Here is a 16479-nt window from a genome sequence, read left to right as displayed (position 1 = left end):
TGGTCACGCCTCGGCGCCTAGTTCCTCTCTACCCGACACAGCCAGAAGAGGACTGGTCACGCCTCGGCGCCTAGTTCCTCTCTACCCGACACAGCCAGAAGAGGACTGGTCACGCCTCGGCGCCTAGTTCCTCTCTACCCGACACAGCCAGAAGAGGTCTGGTCACGCCTCGGCGCCTAGTTCCTCTCTACCCGACACAGCCAGAAGAGGACTGGTCACGCCTCGGCGCCTAGTTCCTCTCTACCCGACACAGCCAGAAGAGGTCTGGTCACGCCTCGGCGCCTAGTTCCTCTCTACCCGACACAGCCAGAAGAGGACTGGTCACGCCTCGGCGCCTAGTTCCTCTCTACCCGACACAGCCAGAAGAGGACTGGTCACGCCTCGGCGCCTAGTTCCTCTCTACCCGACACAGCCAGAAGAGGACTGGTCACGCCTCGGCGCCTAGTTCCTCTCTACCCGACACAGCCAGAAGAGGTCTGGTCACGCCTCGGCGCCTAGTTCCTCTCTACCCGACACAGCCAGAAGAGGTCTGGTCACGCCTCGGCGCCTAGTTCCTCTCTACCCGACACAGCCAGAAGAGGACTGGTCACGCCTCGGCGCCTAGTTCCTCTCTACCCGACACAGCCAGAAGAGGACTGGTCACGCCTCGGCGCCTAGTTCCTCTCTACCCGACACAGCCAGAAGAGGACTGGTCACGCCTCGGCGCCTAGTTCCTCTCTACCCGACACAGCCAGAAGAGGACTGGTCACGCCTCGGCGCCTAGTTCCTCTCTACCCGACACAGCCAGAAGAGGACTGGCCACCCATCAGAGCCTGCTTCCTCTTTAGGTTTCTTCCTTGGTTTCTGCCTTTCTAGGGAGCTTTTCCTAGTCCCTTTGCTTCTGCCTCTGCATTGCTTGCTCTTTGGGGCTTTAGGTTGGGTATCTGCAGAGCACTTTGTGACACCTGCTGATGTAAAAAGGGCTTTATAACATACATATGATTTGATATGACACGATGTGAACATGTCAGTATATGTTATGACAATAAATGCTAACTGTATGATGTGTTGTTCTTTGTTTGGGGTTCTCTAAGGGGCGGTTTCCCACACGCAGATTAAGCCTAGTCCTAAAAAGCATTTTCAATGGAGAATTTATAGTGAAAGTGCTTTTTAGTCCAGCACTAGGCTTGATCTGTGTCTGGGAAACCGCCCCAGAGACTATTAACATGTGGAGTGTATAAATGCTAAAATAAAATGAATTCACCTTGGTGGCAATTTTGGGGATTATTTCGGTTGTCCAAGATGAGGCCTATCCAGCAGTACAATTATCCTTAAAAATAAAGACATTTAAAAATGTGGAGCTTACCAAGTAGTTTAGACACATTCATTTTCTAGAAATGTGTTAGATTTCAATTAAAAGTCATGGAGAAGTCCTGCCAAGTTGCGCCTGTAAATCGCTCTGGATGAGAGCATCTGCTAAATGTATCTCCTATTTACACCAATACGCCGAATAGTATACTACTCTACCGACTGGTAGGCCGTCATTGTAAATAATAATTTGTTCTTAACTGACTTGCCTAGTAAAATTAGCCTAGTAAAATAATAATAAAACAATCCAGAGTTAGAGAAGCGCAAAGACTGCGCATACTTGATGCTCGTGAACAAACCTTTTTCCTCATACAGGCGGAAGTTTACAGTTGGATTCCCCGACCCTCCTCCATGTCAAATAATTGAAGAAAACCTATCCCAGGTAATCTTTATAACGTTGAAATGTGAACCCAACATGCTATATCAGTGTTTAAGCTACTACCCAACGTATCGGCAACGGTAGCGCATGCTAGCCGCTGTGTAGAACGACTACCAGCCAGGGAAGCGTCAAGTCGAGATAGCTAGGTTGCGTCTATAGCTCTTTTCACGTCCTCCACCTAGTCAGTAACCACAGCCGATGTAGAAGCTACAAAATGTTAAGGCTATTCCCGTCTCAGTAACTAGCTAACCTTAACTAGATCAGTGATCGTTGTTTTTGCTCCAATGTTCTGTAAGCAGTGAACTAGCAAGCGTAGACTCATATCTGATACAATAACGATGTTAGATAGCTAGACGTCCGTATGTTTTCTGAATAGATCGATCGATCACATATCTCCAATGTCCTCTTCATATTTAAGACTGTGGCACCATGTCTGATCCGGAATCCCCGGATTCTAGGGATCCAGTCCCGAGAAGCTCCCTGCGAGGTCCAGAGATGGCGTCAGGGAAGCTGGAGGACTGCAGTCAAACACTGGAACTCAGTGTGGCTGTCAAAGATGATGATGGTAATGACGAGGAGGAGGCTGATGAAGAGGATAGCGATGCTGTAGACTATGGTAAGTTCAGGTGTTGAGTCAAGTCAATATTGGGCTACAATAAACTCTGTGCTGTGTAGCCTATTCATAGCCTGATTGCCAGTCTGTTTCCCTTATCTTGCCAACTCCTTATGGAGTGTGATTTGACACGAGTGCAGAAACAGACTGGCAGTCAGGCTAGCTTATTCATAGTGCTGATGGTCTTTCATCATCACTACTGTCTGTTTTCAGTCAGGCTAGCCTATTCATCACTACTGTCTGTTTTCAGTCAGGCTAGCCTATTCATCACTATTGTCTGTTTTCAGTCAGGCGAGCCTATTCATTGTGCTGGTCTTTCATCAGTACTACTGTCTGTTTTCAGTCAGGCTAGCCTATTCATAGTGCTGGTCTTTCATCAGTACTACTGTCTGTTTTCAGTCAGGCTAGCCTATTCATAGTGCTGGTCTTTCATCAGTACTACTGTCTGTTTTCAGTACTGTATCGTGTGTTCTCCACCAGGGCATAACGTTGTGAAAGTGGACATGGATGAGGAGGAAGGAGAAGCAGTGAAGTCGGGTGAGTAGTACAGTAGCTAGCTAGAATGGGGTGGGAGAGAGTCCTCTGGGTAGTAGCAGGACAGTAGCTAGCTAGAATGGGGTGGGGAGAGAGTCCTCTGGCTAGTAGCAGGACAGTAGCTAGCTAGAATGGGGTGGGAGAGAGTCCTCTGGGTAGTAGCAGGACAGTAGCTAGCTAGAATGGGTGGGGAGAGAGTCCTCTGGGTAGTAGCAGGACAGTAGCTAGCTAGAATGGGTGGGAGAGAGTCCTCTGGGTAGTAGCAGGACAGTAGCTAGCTAGAATGGGTGGGAGAGAGTCCTCTGGGTAGTAGCAGGACAGTAGCTAGCTAGAATGGGGTGGGAGAGAGTCCTCTGGGTAGTAGCAGGACAGTAGCTAGCTAGAATGGGTGGGGAGAGAGTCCTCTGGGTAGTAGCAGGACAGTAGCTAGCTAGAATGGGGTGGGAGAGAGTCCTCTGGGTAGTAGCAGGACAGTAGCTAGCTGGAATGGGGTGGGAGAGAGTCCTCTGGGTAGTAGCAGGACAGTAGCTAGCTAGAATGGGTGGGGAGAGAGTCCTCTGGGTAGTAGCAGGACAGTAGCTAGCTAGAATGGGTGGGAGAGAGTCCTCTGGGTAGTAGCAGGACAGTAGCTAGCTAGAATGGGGTGGGAGAGAGTCCTCTGGGTAGTAGCAGGACAGTAGCTAGCTAGAATGGGTGGGGAGAGAGTCCTCTGGGTAGTAGCAGGACAGTAGCTAGCTAGAATGGGGTGGGAGAGAGTCCTCTGGGTAGTAGCAGGACAGTAGCTAGCTGGAATGGGGTGGGAGAGAGTCCTCTGGGTAGTAGCAGGACAGTAGCTAGCTGGAATGGGGTGGGAGAGAGTCCTCTGGGTAGTAGCAGGACAGTAGCTAGCTGGAATGGGGTGGGAGAGAGTCCTCTGGGTAGTAGCAGGACAGTAGCTAGCTGGAATGGGGTGGGAGAGAGTCCTCTGGGTAGTAGCAGGACAGTAGCTAGCTGGAATGGGGTGGGAGAGAGTCCTCTGGGTAGTAGCAGGACAGTAGCTAGCTAGAATGGGTGGGGAGAGAGTCCTCTGGGTAGTAGCAGGACAGTAGCTAGCTAGAATGGGGTGGGAGAGAGTCCTCTGGGTAGTAGCAGGACAGTAGCTAGCTGGAATGGGTGGGGAGAGAGTCCTCTGGGTAGTAGCAGGACAGTAGCTAGCTGGAATGGGTGGGGAGAGAGTCCTCTGGGTAGTAGCAGGACAGTAGCTAGCTGGAATGGGGTGGGAGAGAGTCCTCTGGGTAGTAGCAGGACAGTAGCTAGCTAGAATGGGGTGGGGAGAGAGTCCTCTGGGTAGTAGCAGGACAGTAGCTAGCTGGAATGGGGTGGGGAGAGAGTCCTCTGGGTAGTAGCAGGACAGTAGCTAGCTAGAATGGGGTGGGAGAGAGTCCTCTGGGTAGTAGCAGGACAGTAGCTAGCTAGAATGGGTGGGGAGAGAGTCCTCTGGGTAGTAGCAGGACAGTAGCTAGCTAGAATGGGGTGGGGAGAGAGTCCTCTGGGTAGTAGCAGGACAGTAGCTAGCTAGAATGGGTGGGAAGAGAGTCCTCTGGGTAGTAGCAGGACAGTAGCTAGCTAGAATGGGGTGGGAGAGAGTCCTCTGGGTAGTAGCAGGACAGTAGCTAGCTGGAATGGGGTGGGAGAGAGTCCTCTGGGTAGTAGCAGGACAGTAGCTAGCTGGAATGGGGTGGGAGAGAGTCCTCTGGGTAGTAGCAGGACAGTAGCTAGCTGGAATGGGGTGGGAGAGAGTCCTCTGGGTAGTAGCAGGACAGTAGCTAGCTGGAATGGGGTGGGAGAGAGTCCTCTGGGTAGTAGCAGGACAGTAGCTAGTTAGAATGGGTGGGGAGAGAGTCCTCTGGGTAGTAGCAGGACAGTAGCTAGCTAGAATGGGTGGGGAGAGAGTCCTCTGGGTAGTAGCAGGACAGTAGCTAGCTAGAATGGGGTGGGAGAGAGTCCTCTGGGTAGTAGCAGGACAGTAGCTAGCTAGAATGGGTGGGGAGAGAGTCCTCTGGGTAGTAGCAGGACAGTAGCTAGCTGGAATGGGGTGGGAAGAGAGTCCTCTGGGTAGTAGCAGGACAGTAGCTAGCTGGAATGGGGTGGGAAGAGAGTCCTCTGGGTAGTAGCAGGACAGTAGCTAGCTAGAATGGGGTGGGAGAGAGTCCTCTGGGTAGTAGCAGGACAGTAGCTAGCTAGAATGGGTGGGAAGAGAGTCCTCTGGGTAGTAGCAGGACAGTAGCTAGCTAGAATGGGTGGGAAGAGAGTCCTCTGGGTAGTAGCAGGACAGTAGCTAGCTAGAATGGGTGGGTAGAGAGTCCTCTGGGTAGTAGCAGGACAGTAGCTAGCTAGAATGGGGTGGGAAGAGAGTCCTCTGGGTAGTAGCAGGACAGTAGCTAGCTAGAATGGGGTGGGAGAGAGTCCTCTGGGTAGTAGCAGGACAGTAGCTAGCTGGAATGGGGTGGGAGAGAGTCCTCTGGGTAGTAGCAGGACAGTAGCTAGCTGGAATGGGGTGGGAAGAGAGTCCTCTGGGTAGTAGCAGGACAGTAGCTAGCTAGAATGGGGTGGGAGAGAGTCCTCTGGGTAGTAGCAGGACAGTAGCTAGCTAGAATGGGTGGGGAGAGAGTCCTCTGGGTAGTAGCAGGACAGTAGCTAGCTGGAATGGGGTGGGAGAGAGTCCTCTGGGTAGTAGCAGGACAGTAGCTAGCTGGAATGGGGTGGGAGAGAGTCCTCTGGGTAGTAGCAGGACAGTAGCTAGCTGGAATGGGGTGGGAGAGAGTCCTCTGGGTAGTAGCAGGACAGTAGCTAGCTAGAATGGGTGGGGAGAGAGTCCTCTGGGTAGTAGCAGGACAGTAGCTAGCTAGAATGGGTGGGGAGAGAGTCCTCTGGGTAGTAGCAGGACAGTAGCTAGCTAGAATGGGGTGGGAGAGAGTCCTCTGGGTAGTAGCAGGACAGTAGCTAGCTAGAATGGGTGGGGAGAGAGTCCTCTGGGTAGTAGCAGGACAGTAGCTAGCTAGAATGGGGTGGGAGAGAGTCCTCTGGGTAGTAGCAGGACAGTAGCTAGCTAGAATGGGTGGGGAGAGAGTCCTCTGGGTAGTAGCAGGACAGTAGCTAGCTGGAATGGGGTGGGAGAGAGTCCTCTGGGTAGTAGCAGGACAGTAGCTAGCTAGAATGGGTGGGGAGAGAGTCCTCTGGGTAGTAGCAGGACAGTAGCTAGCTAGAATGGGTGGGGAGAGTCCTCGGGGCGCCTAACTTTCTGCACTCATTATTGTACACTCCTGGTCACCCATGTCTATATCAAACACTGATTGACAAAAATAATAAACATCAGCAGACACTCAGGCCCCCGGTGGCCTGGTTGCCTGGTTGCCTGTGCTGGACTGTTGTAGAGGTTCTGATGGATATTATCTGTTCTATTCATGTGAATCTATTTTAACAGGGCATTCTATTAAAAGAGATGCAGAGGAGGAGGGAGGTGGCGGGGATGAGACCAACTCAGGTAATCACAGACCACAATAACCATTCATGGGGATGATAAAAGCTTTGGTTGTATCCACTTTGATAGTTTATAGTGTTACGTAAGAGAACATTGATCTTAAGAGATACACCCGGTCACCTACAGTAATTAACCTGTAGTGTTGTCACAGAAACAGGAGGGGGCGCCAACTCGGACACAGACAGTTTCGATGGGGAGAATGAACAGAGTTCGAACGCTCAGAGTGCAGTGGAGAAGCTACACCCCTGCTCCCAGTGTGGCAAGACCTTCATCACCGTGGGGAGCCTGAAGAGGCACACACAGACCCACAGCGGAGAGAAACCCCATCAGTGCTCCGTCTGCGGGAAATGTTTCTCACGCTCAGACGACATGAAGAGACACCTCACCATCCACACAGGTTATTGTGAACAATGATTATTATTATTTTTCAGTATTTGGCATAGACTATTACAAGATATAGAATATAGCTGTAAGCAGCCATGGTGATGCTCAAGCCTTATTGCACCACAGCACCAAATTCAGGACAACTTGGATGACCATGCCTGCCATAACATCACAACTCAACATCCACCAGACCATGCCTGCCAATTATCACAACTCAGCATCCACCAGACCATGCCTGCCGTAGCATCACAACTCAACATCCACCAGACCATGCCTGCCAATTATCACAACTCAACATCCGCCTGCCATAACATCACAACATCCACCAGATCATGCCTGCCAATTATCACAACTCAACATCCGCCTGCCATAACATCACAACTCAACATCCACCAGACCATGCCTGCCAATTATCACAACTCAACATCCGCCTGCCATAACATCACAACTCAACATCCACCAGACCATTTCTGCCAATTATCACAACTCAACATCCGCCTGCCATAACATCACAACTCAACATCCACCAGACCATGCCTGCCAATTATCACAACTCAACATCCGCCTGCCATAACATCACAACTCAACATCCACCAGATCATGCAGTATGCTTCTGATGGATTTGGGACCATTTTTAGTGACGTCAACTACTTCTCTAAGTAGAGGTGCTGTGAAGTGTAGAGGTCTTCTCATGTCAATGCTAAATAAATCTGTATCCACACAGGAGAGAGGGTTAGTAACATTTTAAAAGTTGTATGTATTATTATTATTATAGTAAGAGATGTGTGGTACATGCTTACCTATCTATTGGGGGGCTGAATCAAAAATATGTCTAGTAATGGGAAATATCACTTAAATGTATTATTTTAGATTACAAAATGTTGGAATCGATATGGATGCTCTTGATCCACTTATCAGTACCTCTAACTCATCCCTAGGAGAGAGGGTGAGCCACGTCTGTCACCAGTGTGGGAAGACTTTCACCAGTCTGGGAGGGCTGAAGAAACACCAGATGACCCACACAGGTGTAGTGCTCCTTCTTCCAGGTGTATAGAGGATGATGTCATGGGATGTTGTTGATGATGAGGGGGCGGCAGGTAGCCTAGTGGTCAGAGCGTTGGGCCAGTAACCGAAATGGTTGCTGGATCGAATCCCTGAGCTGACAAGGTAAAAATCTGTCATTCTGCCTCTGAACAAGGCAGTTAACCCACTGTTCCCCGGTAGGCCGTCATTGTAAATAAGAATTTGTTCTTAACTGACTTACCTGGTTAAATAAAGGTGAAATACATTATGTTAATGATAGTATGATGTAATGCATTATAACGTATATTGATATTATAATTGCCTTCAAAAGTTATCAGTGTCTCAACTCTCTTTGATTGGGCCTCAATGTGGTTTTTAAATCTGTTATTTGTGACATTGAAACGTTCTGTCTGTCCGTCTATCTATCAGGAGAGAAGCCGTTCCAGTGTTCAGAGTGTGGGAAAGGTTTCACTGCGCAGGGTAACCTCAAGATCCACCAGCGTATCCACACAGGTCAATTATATAATATATTTAATATAATATATGCCGTTTTACCTCTCAGGTTTATATCTCTAAGACACTGAACGTTTTGTACCGGCTTTTAACTGAAAATGTATTTATGTTCATCTTGTATATGTTTTGCATTGGCATCATTGGTATGTGTTCTGTGTAGAGGTCTCATTCTCAGCCCGAACCCGACGGTTTCAGGCTTGCCATTTTGTGTTAAGGGGGAGAAGCCAATGGAAGTCTGCCTACCTTTTCAGCCCACTACGTTTCTCTCTCAGCCGCAGCAGCTGCCAGGATTCCATTATTGGCTGGGCCAGAGAAATTTGTGGCCATGATGAAACGTAATTTTTTTCGGGATGATTAGAAATGTTTCAAATCGCGATAGGAATAGGCTTGAGTGCACTCGGGAGAATGATGGTCTGCGAGACCGCGACAGGCAGAGCATCTGAGTATCAGGAGAAGCCAATATTCCAGTGGTATCTGTTAACGCCGATACATCCTACCCAAATACACCCTGTGACTGCCCTGCTAAAGAGCCTCGCTGGACCTTGTAAACTTTCCAAAGTAGACCCATAACTGATCCAATTGTTTACTAATCAAACATGCGTTCAAAACACGGGGCTTTTATTCAAATAGATGTTTGGCAGAAAAATCAAGTTATTTATTGTTGAATTATTCAAGGCTCCCTTTTGTTATTTCATTTTAATATAAAATGCTTGATTGCTGTGCAATGACATGCATGAATGGTTGATTATATTGAAGTTACGTTAAGACAGATAAAACAGGACGTACTCTCACAGCTCCATAGTGGATAGATTGTACATATTAACCAATTTTGTCAAAATGGGTGACAAATTAACCAATTTAATCCATCTACCCATAATGACCAAGTGAAAACATATTTTTCCAAATGTATTGAAAATGAAATGCAGAAATATCTAATTTATATAAGTATTCACACCCCTGAGTCAATACATGTTAGAATCACCTTTGGCAGCGATTACAGCTGCGAGTCTTTCTGGGTAAGTCTCTAAGAGCATTGCACACCTGGATTGTACAATATTTGCACATTATTCTTTTTTAAATTCTTCAAGCTCTATCAAGTTTGTTGTTGATCATTGCTAGACAGCCATTTTCAGGTTTTCAAGCAGATTTAAGTCAAAACTTTAACTGTGTTTTAGGTTATTGTCCTGCTGAAAGGTGAATTTATCTCTCAGTGTGTTGGAAAGCAGACTGAACCAGTTTTCTTCTGGGATTTTGCCTGTGCTTAGCTCTATTCCTTTTCTTTTTATCCTAAAAAAAACTCCCCAGTCCTTGCCGATAACAAGCATACTCTTAACATGATACAGCCACCACAATACTTGAAAATATGGAGAGTGGTACTCAGTGATGTGTTGTATTTGGATTAGCCCCAAATATAATGCTTTGTATTCAGGACATAAAGTTAATTTCAGTTTTACTTTAGTGCCTTATTGCAAACAGGATGCATGTTTTAGAATATATTTATTCATTACAGGCTTCCTTCTTTTCACTCTGTCATTTCTCAGTTTTCTCCTTTCACAGCCATTAAACTCTGGGACTGTTTTTAAAGTCACTATTGGCCTCGTGTTGAAATCCCTGAGTGGTTTCCTTCCTCTCCGGCAACTGAGTTAGGAAGGACGCCTGTATCTTTGTAGTGACTGGGTGTATTGATACACCATCCAAAGTGTAATTCATAACTTCACCATGCTCAAAGGGATATTCAATGTCTGCTTTTTTTACATTTTTACCCATCTACCAACAGGTGCCCTTCTTTGCGAGGCATTGGAAAACCTCCCTGGTCTTTGTGGATGAATTTGTGTTTTAAATTCACTGCTCAACTGAAGGACCTTACAGATAATTGTATTTGTGGGATACAGAGATGAGGTAGTTGTTCAAAAATAATTTTAAACACTATTATTGCACACACATTGAGTCCATGTGACTTGTTAAGCACATTAACTTGTTTTACTCCTAAACTTATTTAGGCTTGCCATAACAAAGGGTTTGAATACTTATTTACTCAAGACATTTCAGCTTTTCATTTTGTATTCATTTGTAATGTCTAAAAACATGATTCCACTTTGACATTATGGGTTATTGTGTGTAGACCAGTGACACAAAATCTACATTGAATCTATTTTAAATTCAAGCTGTAACAAAATGTTTGAAAAAGTCAAGGGGTGTGAATACTTTCTGAAGGCAGTGTACAGACAGCGATTCGGTTGAATAAAATCTCATTGACTGATTATCAGACAAGACACAGGTGTTTTGGTTTGGAGGAGGACCGGCTGCTACGCCAGAGAAGAGCAGAATCCACTTGTTAAGCTACACTCTGGCAAAATGTTCTGATCATTTAATATATGAGCAAACTAGAATCAAGATGATCATGAGCACTCACTTAGCTAACATTTCCCCGGCCTGATTGTTATCGAATATCCAAACGGAGATTCAGCGAATAAAGAAAAATCTGCCATTTAGTTAGATCTATCAAGACGAGTCACCCACACTTTTTTTAAAGCAATGCGGTGGCGCTGTCCCAATCAAGTCGGTGCTGAAATGATCATCTAGGTGACCACACATGACTATTGCTTTAAATTAGTATAACGGTTGGATATGACATTGGGAGTTTCAGTATAAGCAAGTACAGTTGTAGTCGGATGTTTACATACACCTTAGCCAAATATATTTAAACTCAGTTTTTCACAGTTCCTGACATTTAATCCTAGTAAAAAAGCCCTGTCTTAGGTCAGTTAGGATCACCACTTTATTTTAAGAATGTGAAATGTCAGAATAATAGTAGAGAGAATGATTTATTTCAACTTTTATTTCTTTCATCACATTGCCAGTGGGTCAGAAGTTTACATACACTCAATTAGTATTTGGTAGCATTGCCTTTAAATTGTTTAACTTGGGTCAAATGTTTTGGGTAGCCTTCCACAGGCTTCCCACAATAAGTTGGGTGAATTTTGGCCTATTCCTCCTGACAGAGCTGGTGTAACTGAGTCAGGTTTGAAGGCCTCCTTGCTCGCACACACTTTTTCAGTTCTGCCCACAAATTTTCTATAGGATTGAGGTTAAGGCTTTGTGATGGCCACTTTGTTGTCCTTAAGCCAATTTGCCACAACTTTGGAAGTATGCTTGGGGTCATTGTCCATTTGGAAGACCCATTTGTGACCAAGCTTTAACTTCCTGACTGATGTCTTGAGATGTTGCTTCAATATAAAACACCCCCACAACATGATGCTGCCACCCCCGTGCTTCAGGGTTGGGATGGTGTTCTTCGGCTTGCAAGCTCCCCCTTTTTCCTCCAAACATAACAATGGTCATTATGGCCAAACAGTTCTATTTTTGTTTCATCAGAGCAGAGGACATTTCTCCAAAAAGTATGATCTTTGTCCCCATGTGCAGTTGCAAACCGTAGTCTGGATTTTTTTATGGCGGTTTTGGAACAGTGGCTTCTTCCTTGCTGAGCGGCCTTTCAGGTTATGTCGATATAGGACTCGTTTTACTGTGGATATAGATACTTTTGTTCCTGTTTCCTCCAGCATCTTCACAAGGTCCTTTTGCTGCTGTTCTGGGATTGATTAGCACTTTTCGCACCAAAGTACGTTTATCTCTAGGAGACAGAACGCGTCTCCTTCCTGAGCGGTATGACGGCTGCGTGGTCCCATGGTGTTTATACTTGCATACTATTGTTTGTACAGATGAACGTGGTACCCTCAGGCGTTTGGATATTGCTCCCAAGGATGAACCAGACTTGTGGAGATCTACCATTTTTTTCTGAGGTCTTGGCTGATTTCTTTTGATTTTCCCATGATGTCAAGCAAAGAGGCACTGAGTTTGAAGGTAGGCCTTGAAATACATCCACAGGTACACCTCCAATTGACTAAAATGATGTCAATTAGCCTATCAGAAGCTTCTAAAGCCATGACATTTTCTGGAATTTTCCAAGCTGTTTAAAGGCACAGTCAACTTAGTGTATGTAAACTTCTGACCCACTGGAATTGTGATACAGTGAAATAATCTGTCTGTAAACAATTGTTGTAAAATGTACTTGTCATGCACAAAGTAGATGTCATAACCGACTTGCCAAAACTATAGTTTGTTAACAAGAAATTTGTGGAGTGGTTGAAAAACAAGTTTTAATGACTCCAACCTAAGTGTATGTAAACTTCCGACTTCAACTGTATTTGATACATGCCTTCAATTGCATTAGCTTATTTTATTGCAATATTTTTTTTAACATTAAGTTGATTATAACTAAGCGCAGAGAGAGAAACTCCCCTATCTGTTTCCTCGTCTCCTCACTCCGTTGCTGCCTGCTTCCACCTCGTTGTTCTCAACACCAGTTTAAATCAATATAAACTTTATCAAAAAATACAGTTATTCTATTCACAGGGGAGAAACCGTACCAGTGCTCCCAGTGTCAGAAAAGCTTCTCCCGGCTGGCCCACTATAAAGATCACCAGCAGACTCACCGGGAGGAGAAACCGTACCACTGCAATGACTGTGGGAAAAGCTTCTCCTACTTCAAGGTTCGTTGTTGTTTTACTGTCTTAATTTATCTATTTACTCCTCGTCTGCTGTTTTGTTTTATCTTTCTCACGTTTTATTGATGTATGTATGGGAAGCACTTTGCACTGCATTTTGTTGTAAGTAATGATCTAAATGAAGTTTGATTTGATACAAGTCGCTCAAGTGCCACCAGATGATCCATAAAGGGGAGAACCTACACCACTGCTCTGTATGCGGTAAAGGGTTCGCCATTCGCGGCAACCTGAAGACCCATCTGCAGACACACACGAAGGAGAAACCACACCAATGCTCCGAGTGCGGGAAACAGTTCTCCCGAGCCCACGACCTGAAGAAACACAAGCTGCTCCACACAGGGCAGAAGACCTACCACATTTGCCAGTGTGGCAAGGTGCGTGTCAATTAAAGTTAATTATGTAGCTTTGTGTACGAACCAACAGATTTCAGATAGAAATGCGAGTTATAGATTTGCCATTCTCTTTGAAAACAAGTCTTATAAGCGGTAGATCCGTTATATGTGCAATATTTCAATGCTTCCCCTCCTTCATTTTTGTTTTTGTGTCTTTTTGTTTATCTGTCTCCAATGTAAGAGCTTCACAGAGCTGGGGAACCTGCGGACCCACCAGAGAACCCACACCGGAGAGAAACCATTCTGCTGTTCCTTCTGCGGCCGAACCTTCTTGCGCGCTGGAGACCTGAAGAGCCACCAGCGGACACACACCGGAGAGAAACCATTCATCTGTGCCATATGTGGGACCAGTTTCGCCCAATCTGGCAACCTGAAAGTGCATCAGATCACACACACTAAAGAGAGGCCGTACCCTTGTACTGTCTGTGATAAGGGGTTCACCACACCGGGGAGTCTGAAGCTACACATGAGGACACATACAGGGGAGCGGCCGTTCCTGTGTAGCGCGTGTGGGAAAGGGTTCACGGCGTCAGGGCAGCTGAAAAGGCACCAAGAGTGTCACATGAGAGACACTGTCCAATCATCTCCTGGTGAAGACACGGGGGTGGCTTCAAAATAAATGTCCTCTCTAAGAGGACTACAAAATAAGAGCACTGGAAATGTGCCATTGTGTGTCTGAACCGTGATCATGATGGGAGGTTTTACTGCTTCATGATGTCCCTAATGGGACACCATTCTCTATGGGCTCTGGTCAAATGGGACACCATTCCCTATGGGCTCTGGTCAAATGGGACACCATTCACTATGGGCTCTGGTCAAATGGGACACCATTCACTATGGGCTCTGGTCAAATGGGACACCATTCACTATGGGCTCTGGTCAAATGGGACACCATTCCCTATGGGCTCTGGTCAAATGGGACACCATTCACTATGGGCTCTGGTCAAATGGGACACCATTCACTATGGGCTCTGGTCAAATGGGACACCATTCACTATGGGCTCTAGTTAAAAGGACTGCATTATAAAGGGAGTAGGGTACCATTCAGGACCGACACTATTTCTCCCTTTTGCAGAACATCAGTTGTTTACTCTGAGTTCAAATATGAGGTTTTAAAGTATCAGAGAATGTGATGTTTGACAAAAAATTGTATTGAGTCCTGAATGACACCCAATTTAGTGCACTACGTTTGACCAGGGCCCATAGGGTTCTGGCCAAAAGTAGTGCACTATATAGGGAATAGGGTGCCATTTGGGACCGTATGTGAATATGGAGGTAGTGATGGTCTTAATGGTAAAAGATCTGTCATGTCATCTATCCATTAGAATGTACACGATCTGATATTGATCATATAATATGATTCCCAAATGGCACCCTGATTCCCTATATAGTGCACTAATGTTGATCAGAGCCTAAAGTAGTGCACTATATAGGGAATAGGGTGCCATTAGGGACGTAAACAGAGTGTATACTGCAGTAGTAATGAACACATTCTCTGGTAAAACACAGTTTACATCTTTGTCTCTTTATTATGAGTATTGGATCTGATTTTAATAAATAACATTAAAGTATACTGATGTGTTTCATCCTGTGAAAACTTAGTTTGAAAGAATTAAGTTCCCCTATTGCCCTGCAGGAGGTGCCATTGTGTCACATTCGCAATGCAGCCAGTAGTTTCCCCCATCGTCCTGTAGGTGGTGGTATTGGGTCACATTCACAATGCAGCCAGTGAAGTTTGTTGTGTTTTTAGCCCATAGCGCTCTGTAGTGCACTATATAGGGAATAGTGTGCCATTTGTTATGTAGCCTTAGTGTGAAACTAAAGGGAGGGACTAGGGTGTGTTTCCTACTGATAAGGAACTCTTCCTCAGAGTAAACATGTATTACCGCCTAAAAAAAACAGGTGGGTTATAACAAAGAATGGACAAAATTAGTCATACCAAAAACTGTAAACAAAATGGCCAGTGTTGGGGAACTACATGTAATTTAACTACACTGAACAAAAATATAAATGCAACAATTTCAAAGATTTTACTGAGTTTAAGTTCATATAAGGAAATCAGTCAATTGAAATAAATGAATTAGGTCCTAATCTATGGATTTTCACATGATTGGGAATACAGATATGCATCTGTTGGTCACAGATACCGTAAAAAAAAAAGGTAGAGGTGTGGATCAGAAAACCAGTCAGTATCTGGTGGGACCACCATTTTCCTCATGCAGTGCGACACATCTCCTTCACATAGGGTTGATCAGGCTGGTGATTGTGGCCTGTGGGATATTGTCCCACTCGTCTTTAATGGCTGTGCAAAGTTTCTGGATATTGGCGGGAGATGGAACACGCTGTCGTGCCTGTCGATCCAGAGCATCCCAAACATGCTCAATGGGTGACAGTGAGTATGCAGGCCATGGAAGAACTGGGACATTTTCAGCTTCCAGGAATTGTGTACAGACCTTTGTGACATGGGGCTGTGCATTATCATGCTGAAACATGAGGTGATGGAGGCAGATGAGTGACACAACAGTGAGCCTCCGGATCTCGTCACGGTATTTCTGTTCATCAAAATTGCCATCGATAAAATGCAATTGTGTTCATTGTCCGTAGCTTATGCCTGCCCATAACATAACTCCACCACCACCATGGTGCACTCAATTCACAACGTTGACATCAGCAAACTGCTCACCCACACGACACCATACGAAAGGTCTGCGGTTATGAGGCCAGTTGGACGTACTGCCAAATGTTCCAAAATGACGTTGGAGAAAGAACTCTGTTGAACATTCCTGCAGTAAGCAGGCCAATTGCACACTCCCTCAAACTTTGAGACGTCTGTGGCCTTTTATTGTCCCCAGCACAAGGTGCACCTGTGTAATGATCGTGCTGTTTAATCAGCTACTTGACATGCCACACCTGTCAGGTGGGTGGATTATCTTGGCAAAGGAGAAATGCTCACTAACAGGGATGTAAAACAATGTGTGCACAACATTTAGAGAAATAAGCTTTTTTGTGCATATGAAACATTTCTGGGATATTTTATTTCAGCTCATGAAACCAACACTTTACATGTTGTGTTTATATTTTTGTTCAGTGTACATTAACTTGGTAGTTGAACTAAATTCAAATCTAGCGAAAGGACCGCCGCCGACTCCTTCACTGGAGTCTCATATTACAGGAGTTTCCCGCTGAAATCAGACATGTCCGTGGTAAGG

The 16479-nt window shown here is 45.7% G+C and overlaps 1 protein-coding gene across 2 annotated transcripts; it reads left to right on the top strand.

The window, feature by feature from the left end:
• The first annotated feature begins 1625 nt into the window (after positions 1-1625).
• LOC106594722 (uncharacterized) lies at positions 1626-14843 on the top strand. Of its 2 annotated transcripts, none has more exons than XM_082967590.1 (10): positions 1626-1729; positions 2185-2342; positions 2820-2876; positions 6337-6396; positions 6545-6790; positions 7716-7802; positions 8230-8313; positions 12727-12863; positions 13019-13252; positions 13452-14843. In XM_082967590.1, exons 2-10 carry the CDS (start codon positions 2222-2224, stop codon positions 13887-13889), a joined length of 1464 nt encoding a protein of 487 aa, XP_082823716.1. In that variant the 5' UTR covers positions 1626-1729; positions 2185-2221; the 3' UTR covers positions 13890-14843. The 2 variants fall into 2 exon arrangements, with proteins under 2 accessions (XP_082823716.1, XP_082823715.1); XM_082967589.1 differs by having other exon boundaries at positions 1636-1729; positions 2145-2342.
• Positions 14844-16479: the final 1636 nt, after the last annotated feature.

The sequence above is a fragment of the Salmo salar genome, chromosome 02, assembly GCF_965601325.2.
Source record: "Salmo salar chromosome 02, fSalSal1, whole genome shotgun sequence".
Taxonomy (NCBI): domain Eukaryota; kingdom Metazoa; phylum Chordata; class Actinopteri; order Salmoniformes; family Salmonidae; genus Salmo; species Salmo salar.
This window is presented reverse-complemented; position numbering and strand designations above follow the sequence as displayed.

Coding starts and splice junctions, on each gene's coding strand:
- LOC106594722 (XM_082967589.1), top strand. CDS start 2,156: ATGTCTGATCCGGAATCCCCGGATTCTAGGGATCCAGTCCCGAGAAGC. Junction 2,343..2,819: donor TAGCGATGCTGTAGACTATG/GTAAGTTCAGGT, acceptor GTTCTCCACCAG/GGCATAACGTTGTGAAAGTG. Junction 8,314..12,726: donor CCACCAGCGTATCCACACAG/GTCAATTATATA, acceptor TTCTATTCACAG/GGGAGAAACCGTACCAGTGC.